Source organism: Typopeltis vanoorti, chromosome 9 (genome assembly GCF_054136105.1).
Source record: "Typopeltis vanoorti isolate ZY-2024b chromosome 9, IOZ_Tvanoo_1.0, whole genome shotgun sequence".
Lineage (NCBI taxonomy): Eukaryota > Metazoa > Arthropoda > Arachnida > Uropygi > Thelyphonidae > Typopeltis > Typopeltis vanoorti.
In genome coordinates, this window is record NC_143557.1 from 122,666,841 (window position 1) to 122,688,955 (window position 22,115).

The 22,115-nt window shown below is 35.6% G+C and overlaps 1 protein-coding gene across 5 annotated transcripts in view; it reads left to right on the forward strand.

The window, feature by feature from the left end:
- The first annotated feature begins 248 nt into the window (after positions 1-248).
- LOC150103490 (pyruvate dehydrogenase phosphatase regulatory subunit, mitochondrial-like) overlaps positions 249-22,115 on the forward strand; it is a 184,204-nt gene continuing 162,337 nt past the window's right edge. The window contains exons 1-3 of one of the 5 annotated variants that reach the window (XM_090397506.1): positions 249-574; positions 9,909-10,201; positions 10,670-10,797. In XM_090397506.1, the coding sequence (XP_090253632.1) occupies positions 9,927-10,201; positions 10,670-10,797 (403 nt within the window). In that variant the 5' untranslated portion in view covers positions 249-574; positions 9,909-9,926. The other 4 variants (XM_090397508.1, XM_090397509.1, XM_090397505.1 and 1 more) reach the window with 4 other exon arrangements.

Sequence of the window (22,115 nt, forward strand, 5' to 3'; positions counted from 1 at the left end):
AATAATAATAAAACTGTTACCAACCGACGGCAGAACATTCACGTCTTTAACTAAAACTGTGCAATCAGATCTAATACTGTTTGACCTTGAGTAAGATTCTTTGACCCTTTGGTAATTAAAAGGGTTCAAATGTCTCTTAAACGAGTTCAATATGTTACGCTGCTCAGCCAAAATTTCATATTTCAATAGGTGGCTCTCGAGTGAATATCGAAATATTTATCACGTGTAATGTGTATGATTGTTCGGAATACTTGTGAGAAATTTAGGAAGTACCTTATTATTTTCAATAGCTATAATGAAAACGTAAAAATTTAGTTATTTGTTTATTCAAACAGAGATCAGTTTCTTCTTGGGATATCTTCTAAAATCTTGTTTTGTTTTCAAGACTCAAGGTTTTGATGTTTACATCATGTCTCAGCTGATTCACTACGAAATGTGTTTACCAAATGAAACATGAGCATGTGCTGAGAGAACTTTAACGCGCTTGTACAGTGGTTTGTAATATGACGAATGTTATTCTATCGTTTTGGACTTCAAACTTGCCTAAGTAATCGAATTATTTTTGTTATTTTCTGTAAGTGAGCAATTTTGGTTAGCATGAATATCTTTACTTGGCTGTCAGTTCAGTGTTGGTAATTGTTAGTTCAATATTAATGAAACATGCACTTTAGCGTAATGAAATATCGAAGGGCGTAGAGGCCACATGTCGCACGCGCACTGGTGCGGGTGATATGTGGCCTTTCTCAGTGAGTCCCTAATTCTGGCCAACCTTTGGTTAGTCAATCGGCCAAACCGGCCGGCCGGGTTAGAATCACGCCACGGGCATGGATGTTTATGATTGTTCTACTAACTCTGTGTGCAAATGGCATCTGCGACCCTATCACTTCTAGCTGAAGGTTTCACTCCGAAAACCCTGTGAGGTACGAGTGTGACCATACTGCGTCTACGGACGTTAAATGTGAATTTTTATTTTATTATCATGAATTCATTTTATATTGTTTGTAATAATACTAAGGGATACAGTTTGTTTCATTTAGGAGAAAACCTTAGCGCAATCGCAGGTTAAACGTTATCATGTGTTATTGTCTTTTAAGTTTTTTTAAACAATTATTATTATTATTACCCCAAAAATTATGGAGTCAAAGACTCATCTGGGAGGTCCTTTTATCACACACACACACAATTATTTGGAATAAATTATTACAATGATTCAGCAGTGTCATTTTACGTTTGATTTTATTGTAACAACAACAAAAAAGAGTAATTAAGTATTGTTTTAATAAATTAATAGCTGGAGCAGGCATTCCATAACCAATTTAATGAGATATTCCAAGAAACTATCAAACAACCAATGAGAAAATTCTGATGTGGCATAGTCCTTGTATGACTTATGCCACAGACCAGTAATCATTTGGATCACTTGCCTCTGAATTCTTTCAAACAATTTCACTTCTTCCTCCTTACCCCCCCCCCCCCCCCCCCCAACAAATCTTGACCAAATATGACAAATGCTGAGGTAGTCATTTCACAGCCGTATAAGAGAGAAAGAATAATTTCCTTCTCTACTTAACAGTGCATTCTTCAGTGTCTAAGTGACCCTTTGAGCTGTACTGCTCATTTTCTGTAGTAGCCCTCTGAAATTCAGTTATAGGTATGTAATTGTTTCCAAATTCCTATCCCTGTCAATTCATGTAATTATTATTATTTATGGATCTTGTATATTGTTATGTATTATTGAAAGAGTCACACTCATTATCCTCAGAGATCTAGCACCCTGATGGGACAAACCAGTCTGGTCCCATCAGTGGGAGCTAAATTTCTGGGATACTGAGAGCTAAATCGATCCAGAAGTCATATTTTCTGTATACAAGTAGCTTATTGGAGTATACATATATTATTAAAATACCCTGGATGACAGCTAGGTGTAGCAAGTTTTTGTATTGTTAGAAAGTAAATTATACTTGATATGAAATTATGTTATTGTTTTACTCCTTTACCTAAACATCAGTAAACAAAAGTTTATGCATGAAGTATCTTCATGACTAGGCTGTTGACTTCATCAAATTGTTTAAGTTCTAAGTTTTTTTGAAAGAATTCAGAAGCAAGTGACCCAAATGATTACTTGTCTGTGGTAGTGAGTATGTATATGTTGCTGAGCATTATGGTAATAATGCTTGGCTAGATTGATTTGACTTTTATTGAGTGGAAATAGACCTATGGAGATGCTGGAACTTTGAGCATCCAGTGAGAAGGTTGATGTCATCTCATGCTTGTAATGAAATTCATTTTTTTTCCCTTAAAGACATTTACAAACATCTATACTTGCAGCGAGATTTAATCACATGGTTTGTTAGTCAGAGAAAGGCCTATCCTCTTGGCCAGATAGGCCAGCTCAAGGTGCAGGATGTTACTCTTTGGTGCAATTTGCTTTATACTGTATTGGTAGAACTGTGCTCCAAGAGGCAGGTGAGATTTGGGATCAGGAAGAGCAGTTATTAACAGAGGCCTAAGTTCAGGAGACATATTGCAAGTATTATGAAGTCTGCATAGTGTGTTACTATGGTGATGAGGAAGATAGCAACATATAGAGGCAAGCAGATGGTTATACAGTGAACTCCTATTTGGAACAGATTACTGTCATAAGAGACATGAAAACATAATGTGAACCCAATAATTCAGCTATACTAGAATGAATTATCGAAATACAATGAAGTTGAAAATATGTTATTCCCCTCTGTAATAGATGATACTTAAAATATAAATATGATTTAATTTAACAGGTTCATTACAATATGTGTCTTATGTTATGTGACATATGGTATGAGGCATAGCCTAGAGTTAATGTGTTCTCAGCTAACGCCTTTTTTATTCCCGTATACGGGAGTAGACGAGGCCATTTAGCCTCTAACTTTTGGAGACTGAGTGGGCAGTTCAATCTCCACTGGTACCCAATCAGAGACAGATGGTCCAAAGCTATCACTAATTAAGCGGTACGCAGTGAAGAGAGATGGCTTTGAAATGTGCCGCCATTTCGTGGTCCCTAACCCTAACACAATATATTTAATGTCTGAAATAATGTGGGTTCTATGGTCGATTTTCTTGAGTTTACAGGACGAAAAACCCGAGTTTCCGGGAGGAAAAACCTGCTTGCCCGTGCCAGAGATCGACTAACTCGGGAACCGGTCGAAAAAAGGCTTAGAAAAATTTCCTCTAGTCGCCGACTAGACTCGAAACCAAGTCTTCCTTCGTGCGGCCAAGCATGATGGTGTGCAAACGCCACATCCACTGAGCTACACAGGCTCCGAGTTAATGTTAAATTACAATATTAGAATGTTAAAAAAAAATTGATAAAATCGGGGAAAAAATGCTGAAGGAGTCGCATTTTTATTTATTCAAATGTAGGTTATAAACATTAAAAAACATGTAAATTGTAATAAACTTATCATCAGACCGAAAAACCTATTGCAGTATGGGATTGGAGTTAGTGGAGAATCTTCAGTCGAGGTTCTGACATCTTCATTGAAGAAGATTCTCCACCAACTCCAATACTATACTGCAAATGATTTTAAGAAATAGGTTTTCCAGTCTGATGATAAGCTTATTACAATTTACATGCTTTTTAATGTTTATAAATGTTTATAATGTTCTTTCTTATTGCTGTTTCTTGCTACTTCTGATGTAAAAACTGTCCACAGTTGTTTGTTTTTGGGCTTTCCCTGGAGGTTTTTCAAATACAGTAACTTAGCACCTTACTTCAAATTGACAAGTTAACAGATTCTCACTCATCTTCTATAATTCCTGGAGGTCCTCTGTTGTCATCTCATTTCCATGATCCTCATTTAACTCCTCCATATTCTCTGCATTAACTTCCAGACTAAATGACTCCCCAAGCTGACAATTTCCTGATTATTTCTAAAATTATTCTCTCAGTCTCAATTGTCAAACTCATAGATGACTAAAGACCACGAGTTCTTCCAGGCTGCATTGAGGCGCTAGGCAGAAACGTCATTCCAAGATTCCACTATAATTTCATCTAAGATGTTAAACTTAGTTTTTTAGAATTCCTTCAAGCTGATAATAGTGAATATGAAGTATCCATCTATGGATTCCAAATTTTAAAACCTTACATTTAATTGCATTAAACTGATATCCCTATTTATTTGTCCACCTTTCCAGCCTATTCAAATCCTCTTGAAGAGCCAAAACATCAGCACTATTATTAATAACCCTTCCAAGTGTCACATCCTTTGCAAATAGCTTAACAGCTCCCTGTAGTCCTGTGACAATATCATTGACATAAAGATTGAACAGCAGTGGTCCCAGTATTGAACCTTGTGGAACTCCACTTGTAACCTTCTTACTGCCTGATACTGCTTCCCCATGTACAACTCTCCGATATTTGCCAGAGAGCCAATCACGAATCCAATTCCACTAACCTGATATCCAGACCCATAATGTTGTGACTTAAAAAATCAACTTGTAATGTGACATCTGTCAAATGCCTTTGGAAAAAAATGACAATGTATACCTTACCCTCATTCATTGCTCTTGTTGCTTTATTGTAAAAGGTTACCAGATTACTAAAACAAGAGCACCCTTTAACAAATCCATGCTGGCCTGCATACATTGCCCTCCTCTACCCAATTATGTCTACTAGCCTTTACTAGTTTGTCCAAATCTTAGCTACAGAAGTAATACAAACAGGCCCATGGTTTGATACTACCATCCTTATGCAATGAGACTATCTTACACTCCTACTCTTCAGGAGCCTGTCCCATTGCAAGACTTTCATTAAGCATCCAAGCTAATAGTACAGTCAATTCCATGGCAATTTCCCATAAAACGAGGTGAAATTCTATCTATGCCCTCTTCCTTATTATAGCAGACTCAGTATTTGGAATACAGAGTACACTGTTCTTCCTTCACTTCTAACACTTTATCACTCATTATCTTTCGCGGAATATAGTCTGCTGTACCAGGATGAAATACCCTAATAAAGTAATTAAATAGCTCAATGATGTCATTTGCTTTGATCACCTGATTCCCATCTCCATCTAGCAAGGTAATCTGTCAACTATCATTTTTCTTCCTACTTGCCACATAACTAAAAAACTCTCCATGCAGTTAGCCTAGTGGTTATGCACTTCGCAACCATATGCCTGGGAAAGGAGTGTCCTGGATTCAATTCTCGTTGCCGATGTGAGGAGCTTAAGGATCTTTCTCAGACATAGACAAGTTAGCTGGTCTTGGGCATGGACAGCAGGGTTTTTTTCTCCCCAGTTTATCTGTGGTTTTTCCTCCTGCAAGCAGGCAAACCGGCCCTGTGAACACATGGATTACAGTCAGTAATACTTAAGACCCAGCCACGCCATAGGCCTGATTCGTTATGCCGGTCCCGAGCTTGGATAAAATTTGGGGGGATTGAGATGGTGCCGTACTTCCCTGTAAAAGGGGTCTCATGGCCATTATATCATCATATGAATAAATAAAACTAAAAAATTCTTTAGGATTCTCCTTGGATTGCAGTGCCAATCTCCTTATATTCTAATTTTTCTTTCCTCACAATACTAGTCACTTTTCTTGCCTGAGTCCTATATTATTATTATTATGGGTTACTCCATGGAGTCCTTAACTCATTAAGGTATGCCCTAAACATCATACTAAGTATTCTCTGACATTTGCGCAGTATCGATCATACTTTGCTTTGAACTCATTCACAGTCGTGACACCCACAACTGACTCTGGCAACCTATTCCTAGTTCTAATACCCTTGCTAACTGTACTCTTACTCAGTTTCCATGGATGGCCCCTAGTTCTCCCACCACTAGAACTGTTCTGAAAAATTTCCTCTGAATTAATCTTGTAAAACCCCCTCATTAATTTGTATGTCTCAATCATATCACCCCTTTTTCGCCTATGAACCAGTTTTTGTAATCCACAAATCTTCAACCTGTTCTCATAAGGTTCATTCCATAGACCTGCTACCATCTTAGTCACTCGCCTCTGGATCCTCTCAACCTCCTCCTCATTATCAAGAAACCCTGGCACCCACATCTGTGCACAGTAGATGAAACAAAGTTGTGGAAATATAATGGTAAACAGTTGTTAAAAGCACTGTTTTCCAAATTTTTGGTAAATTAATACAGCCATACTTTGAGGCTCAGAGAATGCTTCATTACCAATGTGATTCATTTTTACATAAGGCCATTATGTAGAAATGGGTTTGTAACATTTTTCTTAGAAAAGGGAGTGCAGTCTCTCTTCTGGAGCATATTCAGTAGTTTATATAAAGTACCCTGTGCTTACCATGGACAAGATCTATAATATCTGGCTTGAAGAGCAATCCTTTTGCACCTATCATTATGGTGAGTTAAGACTGGAAGATCATGTATTAGGAACCCCTCACCTCATCCCATATGATTAAATCAAAGCCAATGACAGAATTACATAGATGCCATTATAATGATGTGGATAATAAATTTAGTTTAATCCTTTATCCAAGTGTGGGCAAACAAAGTTTGTGCCTGAAAGTATCTTCAGGACTGGGTTAAGGTGGTACAACACCAGGGAAACTCGTTGCAAAGGTGGAGCAAGCTACCAACACTCCTATCTCAGTATCTCCTATGATGTAATGCAAAACACATCTCCTTGCGGATATGTCTAATGTTATGCATTAAGGGAAGGGCCACTACCCAAACTAGTTTTGACCTTTATTGAGGTCTCTTCAGTGGGAGCCAGGCCCAAGTGGAGATATCAGACAGAAGCATTAGCAGGTCATCTCTACCTATAGGAATTGCCAATTGGTGTGCCACCTTTTTTTGCCAATTGTTGAAACTAGTCTGGGTAGTGGCCCTTCCCTTAATGCATAACATTAGACATATCAGCAAGGAGATGTGTTTTGCATTATAGGAGATACTGAGATAGGAGTGTTGGTAGCTTGCTCCACCTTTGCAATGAGTTGCCCTGGTGTTGTACCACCTTAACCCAGTCCTGAAGATACTTTCAGGTGCAAACTTTGTTTGCCCACACTTGGATAAAGGATTAAACTAAATTTATTATACTCTAACCAAGTGAAAAATAAACTTTCAAAATGATGTGGAGTCAGCATCAGCAGTGAAGCACTCTTCGAACAAGTATGGACTCATCAGTCTACCAAAATTTACCCCTGAAGGTGTGTTATGATAGGATTTCAGTTAATTTTTTTCTTTACAATTTTGAATTAGTTTTATATGACTGTTAGTGTTTTTTGTACTATGACAAATGTATATTTGCTCTGAGGATGCTAATTTGAAATCCAGCGAAATATTATTATTATTATGTGATACCTCCAGGGAGTCCAAAGACTCATTGAGGGAGAATGTGCCAACACCATCAAATGATTGGTCCCCTTCTAACTACTAACCGTGCTCCTGCTTAACTTTTTGTGAGCCATTAGTAGCAGAGGCTCTATCCAATCGACAAACCTTTGTAGCATAATAAATAATCTTATTTATTTTGTTCTTATGGCATTGTAATACTGTTAAATATTAAGATAATGAATAATGCTGGTTTGAATATCAACACTTCCTTATAAATTATCAGGTGCTATTTTATTCATGCCTGTTAGCACTATCCAGAATTAATATAGTTAACTTGAATAGGAATGCATTTTATATTTTTCACATTATTTATTTATAGCTAACATATTTCATTAAGTTTAATGTCATAAACACAAATATATTACAAAAAAATGTGATGCAGAGTGTAGCACTTTATTCATTATCAAAGTATTATGCTGATTGTAACATCGTCATTTAAGCCCTTTAGGCTATTATAAATGACTGGATTACCACTGTAGCCCACCCTAAGTCGTTGCACCTGTTTAGTTTAATGTTAGCTAATCACTGCCTGTTTTATCAGCTTACACTTTGTATATTGTATTATTAATTAATAGACTGTTATTCCTGATGTCATTAATATGAATTACAAAATTGTTGACCTGGTTGGCTGAGTGGTTAGCGTATCCACTCTCCAGCCAGCTGCTGTGGGTTCGAATCCCGCTGTAGCCATGGATGTTTGTGATTATCTGTGAAAAGGTGGAATTGCTAGATGGTGTTAGTGTAGTAGCACTGCGTTGTAGTTGGTGGATTGAGTGGTGGAGACAGAGTTGTAGAGCAGGTGCCCTCCCTCGATAAGTCTTTGGACTCCCTGGAGGTGTCACATAATAATAATAATAATAATAATAATAATAAAATGTAAATAATAAAGTCATCTTGATATGCAAATTGTACACCTCAAGAATAATGTATTTTATATATATATATGCATGGAACCACCTGAAGTGAGTTTTGTGATTCTATTGAGACTTGATAATGTTGTGTATATGTGTGTGCTGCATTTTATGAGGTGTGACAACTTAATTCCTGGAATTAAATTGTCACAATTGAATTAAATCAACACTACAGCCACATAATATTGCCTGTGTGATGATTTGGTTGGAGTCGTGATTGATCGCTTTTCTACGTGTTTCAACTAATGCATGTGTAAACCTCAAGCCAATAGAGTCATTTGCTATTTGGCTATTCCAAAAACAATAGAGATCTGCATGTAAACTTTGGTGCAGAAATGTGTGATCGAAATTTGGAGCAGCTTGTTAACATCAAATTTTGTGTGAAAATTGGCAAAACTGCTACTGAAATGGAGCTGTTGAAAGTGGCATATGGTGTGGATGCCCTGAGAAAGTCAAGCATCTTTGAGTGGCATAAGAGATTCAAAGGTGGGGTGAGAAGATGTGAACAATGACTCCAGAAGTGGGCAGCCTAAAACAAAAATGACAGATGCTAATGTGAATAGTGTGTGAGATTTGGTATGGTCTGACAGATGATTAATGGCTGATGAATTGCAAATGAATCGAGAAACAGTCAAGGTAATTTTAACTGAAGAACTGGGTAGGCGAAAGAGTTCTGCAAAGTTTGTGCCACGGATCTTGACAGACGAACAGACGCAGGGACTGATCTTTCTTCAAATAAGCATGTTTCTGAGAGTAGTTATGGGTGATGAAACCTGGTGCTTCCAGTACAATCCTGAAACAGAACGTCAGAGCATGCAGTGGAAAACCCAGAGTTCATCACGTCCGAAAAAAAGCATGCATGTCACGTTTGCAATTCAAGACCATGCTGGTGTGTTTCTTTGATCACACCAGCATGGTGTGACCAAAGGGGACAGAATCCACTATGAATTCATTGAACAATGACAATTGGTCAATCATCAATGCTATTTAGAGATGCTAAAAAGATTATAAGATTCTGTTTGGTGAAAAAGACCTGAATTATGGCCTGACAAGTGGATCATCCATCACAACAATATGCCAAGCCATAGTGCGCTCATCATGAGAGAGTTTCTGGCCAAAAAATCAATTACCAAATTAGGTCATCCTGCTTATTCACCCGACTTAACTCCCTATGATTTCTCGCTCTTTCCAAAAAAATACTGCACTAAAAGGATGAAGATTTTCTGACATCGCTGATATCCAGCATAATGTGATAAAAGAACTCAAGAGTATTCTGGAAAAAGAGTTCCAGGCCTGTTTCCAAAAATGGGAACACTGTCTAAACCAGTGTATAAATGCACAAGGGGACTACTTTGAAGGCCATAGTAGCCACTAATGTATATTTCCGAATGTAGGTTTTTTACAGGTGCATTCCAGGAATTAAATTGTCACACCTCATATGCAATAGAGAATGCTAGTTAAATATTGACCAGTATTATAATTAAAAGAGAGGCTTTTCACCATGAATTGGTTAATTATGCATGATCTAGTACCTTCTGTTTTAAATTTTTCTTAAGGTATATATTGGTGTAATAATTCATGATAAAAGATCTATTTTTTAATGTTGTGATTCCAACTATATTTCTTTTAATTTTGACAGATTTTCTCTTAGACCAAAATGACTTGCTCTTCACCTGCTGCAGCTTTCAGGCTTTTAAGTTTCTCGCCATGGATCAAGTTGCAAATGCAAAACTGTTACTTTACTACATCAACATTTAAATTTAGAAATGCAAATATTTATCAAGAACAACACTCATATGAATCTTTTAGTCGGATTCCTCTTCCAAATGATGCACGTGTTGTTATATGTGGAGCTGGTGCTATGGGAAACTCTGTAGCATATCATCTTGTAAAGAACGGTTGGACAGATGTTGTAGTCCTTGAACAAGGCAGGTTAGTGTTGTATCATATGTAAGAATTTCATTGAATATCATTGTAGGAAATATTGAAGTAAATTTATAAATTATGTTATGTTTAATTATTTATGATTCTTGGTAAAAATGCCCACCTTTTTTCTTTCCCCTCTAGTTTAGTGTTGTATTTGTTTCATTTTTATAATTTTATTCATAACAGTGTTGGTTAATTGATACTGTGGAAACTTGCAATAAAAATTAGGAAAATGTGCATTGATCTTATCTTATTAAATCATATGAATATACTATACTGTAAAAAATCAGAGCATAATTATTCCTAATGACTACACTTTTCATGTGGTCTGATTTTTTTTTATTTTTTATTTTTTTAAACAATATGAAGTAAATTACTTATATCGGGTATAAGTAATTTACAGCAGTATAAGTAAATTACTTATACTGCTTCTTTATATGCAACTCAATTTGTTATTATTTTCTTTTTTTACAGAATTGGAAGTGGAATATCTTGGCGTGGATGTGGAATTGTGGGCCATTTTCATTCTTCTTCAGAAGGTGTGGTTACAAAATATAGTTCAGAATTATATAAGGAATTAGAAAAACAGGGGCATAACATAGGTAAATAATCTATATAAACAATAATGGATTTTTATAGTGTAAAGGTTCATATGTAGGTGTCAAAAGTGAGATATTTGAGCTGTAATGGATAGTGACCAAAGGTGTAAAAACATAAATGGTGGGAGAGAGAGTGTTGGAAGAAAGATAACAAAAAAGAAGTATGGGAAGATGAGGAGAATGATGATGTAGCAGTAAGGAAAAAAAAAATAACATGCCAATGTGGGGTCTTTAACAGACAAAATTGCAAGAGTAAACAAAGATGACTCCTGCAATGAGTCACAGGAATCATCAAGGAAGACCCACATTATCCAAGGTGGATCATGTCTCAGTAACATATTCACTTTTTTGTAACAAAGTGACAGCTGAGTTTGGATAAAGATAATGGCTACAGGATAATGTATGGAATTCTGATACATAAATTGTAGCAAATGAGAATAGATGTGAGGTTGGTAATGTGAATAAGAGGTAGCTGATGGAGAAGATACCAGACAGTAGTTTATTCAATAGTAGTCCAGTAGAATGTTTGTGACTAGTGGTGTGCTGTAGAAAATTTGTGTACGTTGTGCATTAATGATATAGGAGATAAACTGAGGGGAAATGTTGTTTGCTAATAATACAAAATTGGGTAATAAAGCATAGTCAATAAAGGTGTTTAATTTTGCAGAATGATTTAAGGAGACTGGAAGTATGGGCAAAAGAGAACAGATATCACTAATGTGGGATTTTTGTAAATAGGGAGTTGAAGTTCAGAGGGCATGTTGCAAAAGTGACTAAAACAGCTTACAGGATTATCTGGTTATTGAAGAGCACTCTAGAAAGTAGAGCTAACCATGTTATTATACCTCTCTATAAGGCCTTGATAAGGTCTCATCTGACCTCTGCACAGATTGGTTGCCTGGGTTTTCATGGGATGATGAGGAAGAGGTGGAGTGACCAAGATGCTTCAGCTCTATGAAATGCTTCTCATGAGAATAAGTTGATTTTTGGGTTACAGAAATTGGTTAATATGTGAAAATTAGTAATTGCCACCACAACATGATAAAGACATTAAAATTACTTAAAGGTTTTTATAGGATTAATACAGAAATTTTTTTGTATAGTTCTTGTGAGGGAGGGAGGGTGAAAATCTGATGTCATCCATGGAAATTGAACAAGAGTTTGGATAGAGGATGTGTGGACTAGATTTTTTGGCTTGGAGAGTGGTAAATGAGTGGAATAGGTTTCTAGTCTGTTGTGAGTGCCATGGCAATGAATGAGTTCACAGCAAAGTATGACAGATATTATGCAAATATTAGTTAGTGCTTGACATGATGTTTAGGGCCTCTCAGTGAGTCTGCAGGCTATGGAGTTACTCATGTAAAAATAATAATATATAAATCTGATCCATTGTATAAATATGATCCATTAAACACACACAAGGTAGAGAGAGATAAAATGCATTAAATATCAATATTTATTGTGTTTAAACATAAATATCAATGACTTACACATATTTAATGCAGAGAATGAGAGAGAGAGAGAGAACAATAAATATCAGTTACATACTCATATATACAGAGAGAGTATAATAAATTTAGTTTAATCTATATCCAAGTGCAAGCAAACAAAGTTTGCACCTGAAGTATCTTCAGGACTGAGGCAACTCATGGTAAAGGTGGACCAAGCTCTCATCACTCCTTGTCTCAGTATCTCCCATAATGCAAAGCACATCTCCTTGTGGACATGTATAATGCTATGCATTAACGGAAGGGCCACTACCCAGACTGGTTTCGACCATTATTGAGATCTCATCAGTGGGAGCCAGACCTAGAAGTGGTGATACTAAGGCAGAAGCAATGGAGAAGTCACATTTACCTATACAAGTTGCCAAAAGGTGTACCACCTTATTATTAAATTAATCTGGATTTAGAGAAAGATCTTGGAAGTTTTTCCCCACTTGGTTAGATTATAATAAATTTAGTTTAATCCTTTATCCAAGTGCAAGCAAACAAAGTTTGCACCTGAAGTATCTTCAGGACTGAGGCAACTCGTGGTAAAGGTGGACCAAGCTCTCATCACTCCTTGTGATGAGAACTTGGTCCACCTTTACTCATATAGGTAAATATGACTTCTCCATTGCTTCTGCCTTAGTATCACCACTTCTGGGTCTGGCTCCCACTGACAAGACCTCAATAAAGGTCAAAACTGGTCTGGGTAGTGGCCCTTCCCTTAATGCATAGCATTATACATGTCCGCAAGGAGATGTGCTTTGCATTATGGGAGATACTGAGAAAATGAGTGATGAGAGCTTGGTCCACCTTTATGACGAGTTGCCTCAGTCCTGAAGATACTTCAGACACAAACTTTGTTTGCTTGCACTTGGATAAAGGCTTAAACTAAATTTATTATAGTCTAACCAAGTGGGGGGAAAAAAATTTCTAACAGAGAGAGAGAGAGGACAATACATATAAATTACATACATACATATATATATGTATGTATGTAAAATTTTATATACATATATTTTATTATATGTAATTTTTATTTACATATATATAAATCCTTTCTTTAAGCTTAAACGGTGATCCGAGTGCATTTTTGAAAATTGAGACAATTACCGTGTTTGTATAAAAACTTTAGTTCAATATAAGTAAAATCTACATTCGACATTTTGACCTTTATGTCAAGGTCATCTTCTGGAGCATACAACTATACACAGAAAACAAGCTACACTACAATCAAACTGGTTTGTTAAAGATACTGACCAACCGCTACAACAATTGTTGACCCGTCCTCCGGTGAGAAAAAAAAAATATATATTCATCAAAACTAGAGTCCTATTGTTAGTGTTATCTGTTGGTTGTAGAAATACATTGGGCGCAACAACAAGTATCTATCTATATACATATATTAACATCATGATTATACTTGTAGATTCCAGCCAGTTGGTATGGAATGGTTTCTAACAGCTGAAGATTGGTTAGGGTCCTGACTTATGCTGGATCTTATATATATATTAGGTAGGCTGAATGTGTGCCATCCAGATCCTTGGAATTTTCATGCCATCTTTGTTATTGATATTTGGTGGTTTATCAGGATTTCACAGGCTTCCTGAGATATATAAGATCCAGCATAAGTCAGGACTCTAACCAATCTTCAGCTAGTATTAGAAACCATTCTATACCAACTGGCTGGAATGTACAAGTATAATCATGATGTTAATATATGTATATAGATAGATACTTGTTGCTGCGCCCAATGTATTTCTACAACCAACAGATAACACTAACATTAGGACTCTAGCGTTGATGTATTTTTTTTTTTTTCTCACCAGAGGTCAGGTCAACAATTGTTGTAGCAGTTGGTTAGTATCTTTAACAAACCAGTTTGATTGTAGTGTAGCTTGTTTTCTGTGTATAGTTGTATGCTCCAGAAGATGATCTTGACATAAAGGTCAAAACGTCGAATGTAGATTTTAGTTATATTAAACTAAAGTTTTTATTCAAACACAGTAGTGTGTTCATAATTTTCAAAAATACATTCGGATGTATTTTTGAAAATTATGTGTAAGCTTAAAAGAAAGGATTCAGATCATCCATGGAAATGATACCCACAAGCGCTGCAATCGGTATGGTAAGTTTAAAGATTCGTTTCCCTCTTGATCAATCGGCTGGCCTTTTTAAAGAGATGCAGAGGCAATAACCTTATTCCTATCTGCATCAGGCTAAAAAAGAAATTTACGTCTGCTAAAGCACTCTGTATTTATGACAGAAAAAGCAATGCTCAGAGAACAGCCCGCCAAAACCTAGCAACAACACAAAAATCGGGTTTCAAAATTGCAATCTGAACTATCAAACTATATTAATCCAGACATTCTATAAGTACTTGAAAGAATTACGGACAATTCGGCCAAATATACCCTGGAAAAGAATAAAGAAAAACTCGAGACCAAATTCCATAGTTTGAAACAATGGCAAAATATGGTGGCCAGTCACAGGATCCATCCAAACAGAAGACATCCCTGATAAACACCAACAATGAACAACAAACAAGGGAGACAAGGAGCGACCAACCACTGGCAAGCAAGAACCATGTGATCAACCTATCAAGCCACACCCTGAACAATGGCGAACTTATGCTACCGAATAAAGGACTTACTACGCAATAGCACCTAAAAAGGTAAACAAATTGGATTTTATCTACCACATAGAAAGAGGCATCAGGTCCCTACCTAACAATATAGCCGATAAAATACGATTAGAAACTAGTAATGTCCTGAACACTAAGAAAACCATACAGAACAATCTCACAAAAACAGAACTAGCAGCAATTAAGTCATTAAAAGCCAAACAAAACATAATAATAACGAAATCGGATAAAGGTAATGCCACCGTCGTCCTTGATAGGTCAACATACGTACTTCAGATGAATCAACTAGTAGCCAATAACAACACATATGAACTGGTAAATTATAACCCAGAAAGGATAAAACAGAGGAACTAATCAAGTCATCACTTCTTAGCCACCAGACACAGTTAAAAAACTCAAACCCCACTATGCCTGCTCCCCCAGAATATATGGGGTCCTGAAAATACACAAACAAAATGTGCCCCTTCGACCAATCGTGGAAGGAATAGACAGTCCCAATTACCACTTAGCAAAGAAATTAGCGGCAACACTTAAGGAGTTGGTAGGTCATTTCCCCTCCTACATAAAAAACACATGACACTTTATAAACAAAATTAAAAACACGACAAAGATGACTTATTAGTCAGTTTCGACGTTTCTGCCCTTTTCACTAATATCGCCCATCAATGACACAATTCTCCTCCTACAGAACAAATTTCCGCCTGACATTACAGCCCTCTTTGCCCACGTACTACAGGCCAGTTACTTCATGTGGCAAAACAAATTTTACCTACAAAAAGAAGGTACAGCCATGGGCTCACCACTACCCCCCCCAATCGCTAACTTCTACATGGAAAACCTTTGAGCAAAGGGCTCTTGATTCCGCCACCCTAAGACTGGCACTCTGGCTTAGATACGTCGACGACGTGCTCGCGATCTGGCCGCACTGGCGACAAACACTAAACACATTCCTTAGCCACCTGAACAAACAACAAGAACGCATACAATTTACCATCGAAATTGAAAATCAAAATTCGCTCCCGTTCCTGGACACACTAGTCACACGTCTTCCTTCAGGCAGTCTATCCTTCATGTTCTACCGAAAACCAACACACACTGGCCAATACATACATGCTAATTCATACCAACACCCATCACAAAAATATGGAGTCATTAACACCCTTAAAAACCGCTACAACAATTTGCTTTAACAACACCTGAAACAAGAACTAAAAATCATCAGCGATATATTCATAAATAATGGCTATAACAAAAATACTATTAAATAAATGCTCCATAAAGGGTTATCAGAAAAAATCAACAGTATCCTATAACATTATAACCTCAATGCCACCTTTAAACCACCCACTAAACTTAAAACCATATTCAACTCCTCTAAGGATCCTCTCCTCCCATTAGCACATCCTGAAGTCTATTGCATCTGCTGCACCTGTAACTTGCTGTACATTGGTGAAACAGGGTGGACAATCTCCATACGCAAGAAAGAACACATTAGACACATTAAATATAACCATTATGGTGAAGCAGGCCTCTCAGACCATGCGCTCAACACCTTTCACCAAATCAACTGGAAAAGCATCTGCTCTTTACACCACACAAAAACCTGGTATGAAAGGAAATTTAAGGAAGCCTGCAAAATCCTGATAAACCACCCAAATATCAACAACAAAGATGGCATGAAAATTCCAAGGGTCTGGATGGCACACATTCAGCCTACCTAATATATAAGATCCAGCATAAGTCAGGACTCTAGCCAATCTTCAGCTAGTATTAGAAACCATTTCATACCAACTGGCTGGAATCTGCAAGTGTAATCATGATGTTAATATATGTATATATATTAACATCATGATTATATATATATATATATATATATATATATAGACAGAGCCATCGCTAGGGTCTTTGGCGCCCGCATGCAATGTCTATCTAGGTACCCCTGTAATGATCCGGGAGAGCATGGTTCTTTTACGATAATAAAAATTTTAATTATTTGAAATTTCTTAAATAAATTTTGACGGAACAGCCACATGTTGGTTCGCTAAATGTAACGAACTGGGAGTGTTGGCTAGGCAGGATAATCATTAAAAACAAGAATATTCAAAAAATTCTCAAAAATTAAAGCAAATTTTGATAAAGCCACTTCACTTTAATCGTTGAATATAATGATACAGGGATTATAGCCTTCTCACCGACCCAAATCGCTAACAAAATTAAAATGAATTTTAATTAAAGTTAAAATTTATTTGAACTCTAAAGTTTAAAAAATTCTTGCATTTTACAAGTTACTAAATTCTTAGTAACTTGCATAAATTTTTTTATAATTTTTATAAGTGGAACTATCTTTTCGAAAAATAAAAGAAACTCAAAATAGATGAGAAAATAAGAAAAGAATTCAGAAATAATTAGAACATTTAATATAAGTATTCAAAAAATGACATCTTTACAGAATAACAGAAAATAAATTAAATTACATAAATATACTTGAATTTTTTTTTATTAAAATTTCAAGATTTTTGATTTCATGTTCACAAAATTAGAAATAATGGTCTTAACGTTTAATCCACACATATATCATTTTCAGTAGCTATTAACGCCAAACTAACAAGCCTTTTTTGTGACATACTTGTTCTTAAGTAGGTTTTAATCAATTTCAACTTGGAAAAGGAATGTTCACCGCTCGCTACACTAACAGGTAAGGTTAATAGTATTCTTAAAGCAATTGAAAAGTTAGGGAAAGATAAATTATTGGACACAATAAAATAAAGAATATCGAAAGGGCTTTTGAATATTTAAATTATCCTTCTGAAAAATATCCTGGAAAGCACATATTCGTCATATAGTTCTATTGCATTTGCATCTTTATTGTCGCAGTCCTTCAAAAGAATCTCTAAATCGTCACAAATTTTTTGTAAATCTTCGTTATTAATTTGTAGTAATCTATACAAGAAATTGAAATTATCATAATATGTTTTTAGTTGTTCAAAATGTTCTATTAACGAACACATTGCAACGTCTATAAGCGTATAAAACACATTCACTCTAAATTTATCTTCTGGCAATTGTGGTGTTTCGTCATGATGCTCATAGTCAAATTGTCGTGTCTTCTTTTGTTGTCGAACTTTCGTACCAGTTTTAAATTCTTGTTCTCCATCCACCTCTTCACTCAGTTCTTTTGCCGTTTTTAGAACTTCTTTAAAATTTGTATCTGATTGATACTCTTGTAAAAATATTTGTAAGTTTTTGATAGATTCTAAAGCAAGTGTAATGTTCATATTTTTGTCTTGAAGCATTTTACTCACAGGGTTTATTCTGTTAAGTAAATCATGCCAAGTTATAAGAGAGCAAATAATGTTTGTGCTTCATGTTGAGTTTCTTTATTAAAATTTCAAAAAGTGCATTATAAATTTCTCCTAACTGATATCGTAGAGGACGGATTGCATTAATTTTACTTTCCCATCGCGTTTCTGATGGTTGTTTCAATGTTAGTTTTTTTACAAACTTTAAAAGGATTGCCTAACGTTAGAGAATGAAAAGAAAATTTATATTTCTTGAATAATTGGTTAAATTTAGAGTATGAGCAGCACATGGCTGCTCATACTCTAAATATGATTGTAAAATGCTCGAGGATTTTTGTTCAAAAGCAAATTTTGGAGCCCATATTTTTTCCCTTTTCATATTTGCCCCATTTTCATACCCTTGATCTCGCATGCACATAAACCACGTCCGTTCGAATCTGATATATCTGCAAAACCTAAAACGTTTTCTCTGATCTTGACAATTCTATTGTCACAGGAAACAAAGTGAATAATAATGGTCATTTGTTCTGTTTTACTTGCATCAGGTGTGCAGTCTAAAATTATGGAATAATATTTAGATTTTCTAATTTATAATAAAATTGTATCCCTGATTGCGTTACTTAAAGTTTCCAATATTTCATTTTGACTGTCTTTACTCAAATAGTGTACCCTATTGTATTTGTTGTAGGGCCCTTTCAACATGAGTTTCCATAACGGGATCAAACATAGCAAACAGTTCGACTAATTTTAAAAAATTGCCGTTACTCCTTTCATATAATTTATCAGATGATCTGCGAAAAGCTAAATTTTGACTACCAAGGAATTTTATAATTTCAATCAAGCATTCTAAAACACTCATCCAAAGTTTCTTTTCCATTTCATACATGCTTTGAGTCTGGAAATCAATAGTAGTTTTCTTTTTTTAAATTTTTATCAAGTTCCTTTCATTTAAAGAAATTTTTCATGTGAGTTAAACTAGTCTCATGTCTATATAAAGTTGTACTTACATTTCTCCAATCGTTATAACCTTCTACAAGGCTCAGTAGGTGATTCAGTTGATTTAGTAGGCATGACAAGTTTGCAACAAAAGCAAAAAACAGAATTTAAAGTTTCGGAATAAATGAGCCATGTTCTTGGCACGAGCTCCCATTTTCCATTTTTCTATTATAATATGTGTCGCCAAATTTACGACCATATGTATCTCTGGGATATATTATATTTTTCTTTTGAACAGGCCCCATTTCAATTAAAACAGCTCGTAATTTTTCATCAATATATCCCCATTCACTTGGATCTTCTAAATTTACAGAGACTAGCAATGTGTTAGTTTCGTAGTCAACTACAACTAAATCTTGTTGTAGTTGACTAAATCCTAACTATTTTTCACTTAAATCATGTTCAATTATCTTGTTCAATAGTTGCAATAGTACTTTCATGAAAACTAGATGATGTGCACGGTTCTTCAACTCTGATTTCTGATGTATCGAGTTGGTTACAATCTGCATCAGAATATTTTAATATTTAACAAATTTATTAAGAGCCCCAGTTTGTTTCTTAATATCTGCTTCTTTCGCATCATGACGCTTATGATTTTGTGCACCGAATAACTTTTTTTTAAATTTTTGATTCCATTTCTATTTTATACCCACAAGAAATTATTACACCACATAACACAGAGACGAAATAATAGTCGGCACTGCACTACTGTCAGTAGCCTACTGAGATGTGTACCATATGACTGGTTAACTAGCAGTAAATGTTTTGTACGAAAATTTGTTTCTGCACATAAAAACCGTTCATCGTTTCACTTTAGATAGATTGCAGTAGACACAACATTCTGCAGGCAAGCATTTAGCCTGCTCTAGCTGCAAATTGTAAACAGCCGGCTGATCAAAGAGGTGGCAATATACATTTTTTTAAAATTTTTATTCGGTGTATCCAGCCTTATTTATTTTAATATTGATCATTGTGAGAATTTTTTTTATGATAAAAATTTTCTTTCTTAAAAATTAACTTATGAACCGCTCCCTGGTGGCGGCGTTCCCATCGTAGCGATGCCCGCTTCCGCCGGCCCTGTATATAGATAGATACTTGTTGTTGTGCCCAATGTATTTCTACAACCAACAGATAACACTAACAATAGGACTCTAGCATTGATGTATATTTTTTTTAATTTTTTTTTCTCACCAGAGGTCAGGCCAACAATTGTTGTAGCAGTTGGTCAGTATCTTTAACAAACCAGTTTGATTGTAGTGTAGCTTGTTTTCTTTGTATAGTTGTATGCTCCAGAAGATGACCTTGACATAAAGGTCTAAACGTCGAATGTAGATTTTAGTTATATTAAACTAAAGTTTTTATTCAAACATGGTAGTTGTCACCATAATTTTCAAAAATGCATACATATATATAAATTACATACACAGTGAGAGAGAACAATAAATATCAATTACATACACACATTTAATGCAGAGAATGAGAGAGTACAATAAATATCAATTGCATACACATATACAGAGAGAGAGAGAGAGAGAACAATAAATATCAATTACATACTCATATAAAGTATTAGTTACATACTCATATAAAGTATCAGTTACATACTCATATATACAGAGAGAGAGAGAGAGTATAATAAATTTAGTTTAATCCTTTATCCAAGTGCAAGCAAACAAAGTTTGCACCTGAAGTATCTTCAGGCCTGAGGTAACTCATGGTAAAGGTGGACCAAGCTCTCATCACTCTTTATCTCAGTATCTCCCATAATCCAAAGCACATGTATAATGTTATGCATTAAGGGAAGGGCCACTACCCAGACTGGTTTACCTTTATTGAGGTCTCGTCAGTGGGAGCCAGACCCTGAAGTGGTGATACTAAGGCAGAAGCAATGGAGAAGTTATATTTACCTATACAAGTTGCCAAAAGGTGTACCACCTTATTATTAAATTACTGTGGATTTAGAGAAACATGTTGACAGTTTTATCCCACTTGGTTAGATTATAATAAATTTAGTTTAATCCTTTATCGAAGTGCAAGCACACAAAGTTTGCGCCTGAAGTATCTTCAGGACTGAGGCAACTTGTGGTAAAGGTTGGCCAAGCTCTCATCACTCCTTGTGATGAGAGCTTGGTCTACCTTTACTCGTATAGGTAAATATGACTTCCATTGCTTCTGGGTCTGGCTCCCACTGACTAAACCTCAATAAAGGTCAAAACTGATCTGGGTAATGGCCTTTCCCTTAATGCATAGCATTATACATGTATCAAAATCCATGTACCTAGTATCAATATGGGAGATACTGAGACAGGGAGTGATGAGAACTTGTTCCACCTTTATGACGAGTTGCCTCAGTCCTGAAGATACTTCAGGCACAAACTTTGTTTGCTTGCACTTGGATAAAGGCTTAAACTAAATTTATTATAGTCTAACCAAGTGGGGAAAAAAAAAACTTCCAACAGAGAGAGAGAGAAAGGACAATAAATATAAAATACATATGTGCACAGACAGAGAGAGAGAGAGAACAATAAATATCAGTTACATACTCATATATACAGAGAGAGAGAGGACAATAAATATAAATTACATACATCTATTCTATATATATAAAAAGATAAGCCGAAACTTGAAATATTTTTATGTCACGTTTTTTGTCTCTTCATTGTTTTGAAATGTTCAATAATGTGTTTGCCTTCATGAGACAAACACATTGTTGTCTCATGTCTCAGGGGTCATCAGAATTGAAGGAGAACTGGCTTACCAGCCCGGAACTCGGGGGGGGGGGGGCATCAGTGGTGCAGAGCTGCTAGTACATATATAAATATGTATATAAATATAAATTTTATATACATATATTTTATTATATGTAAATTTTATTTACATATATATAAATTACAT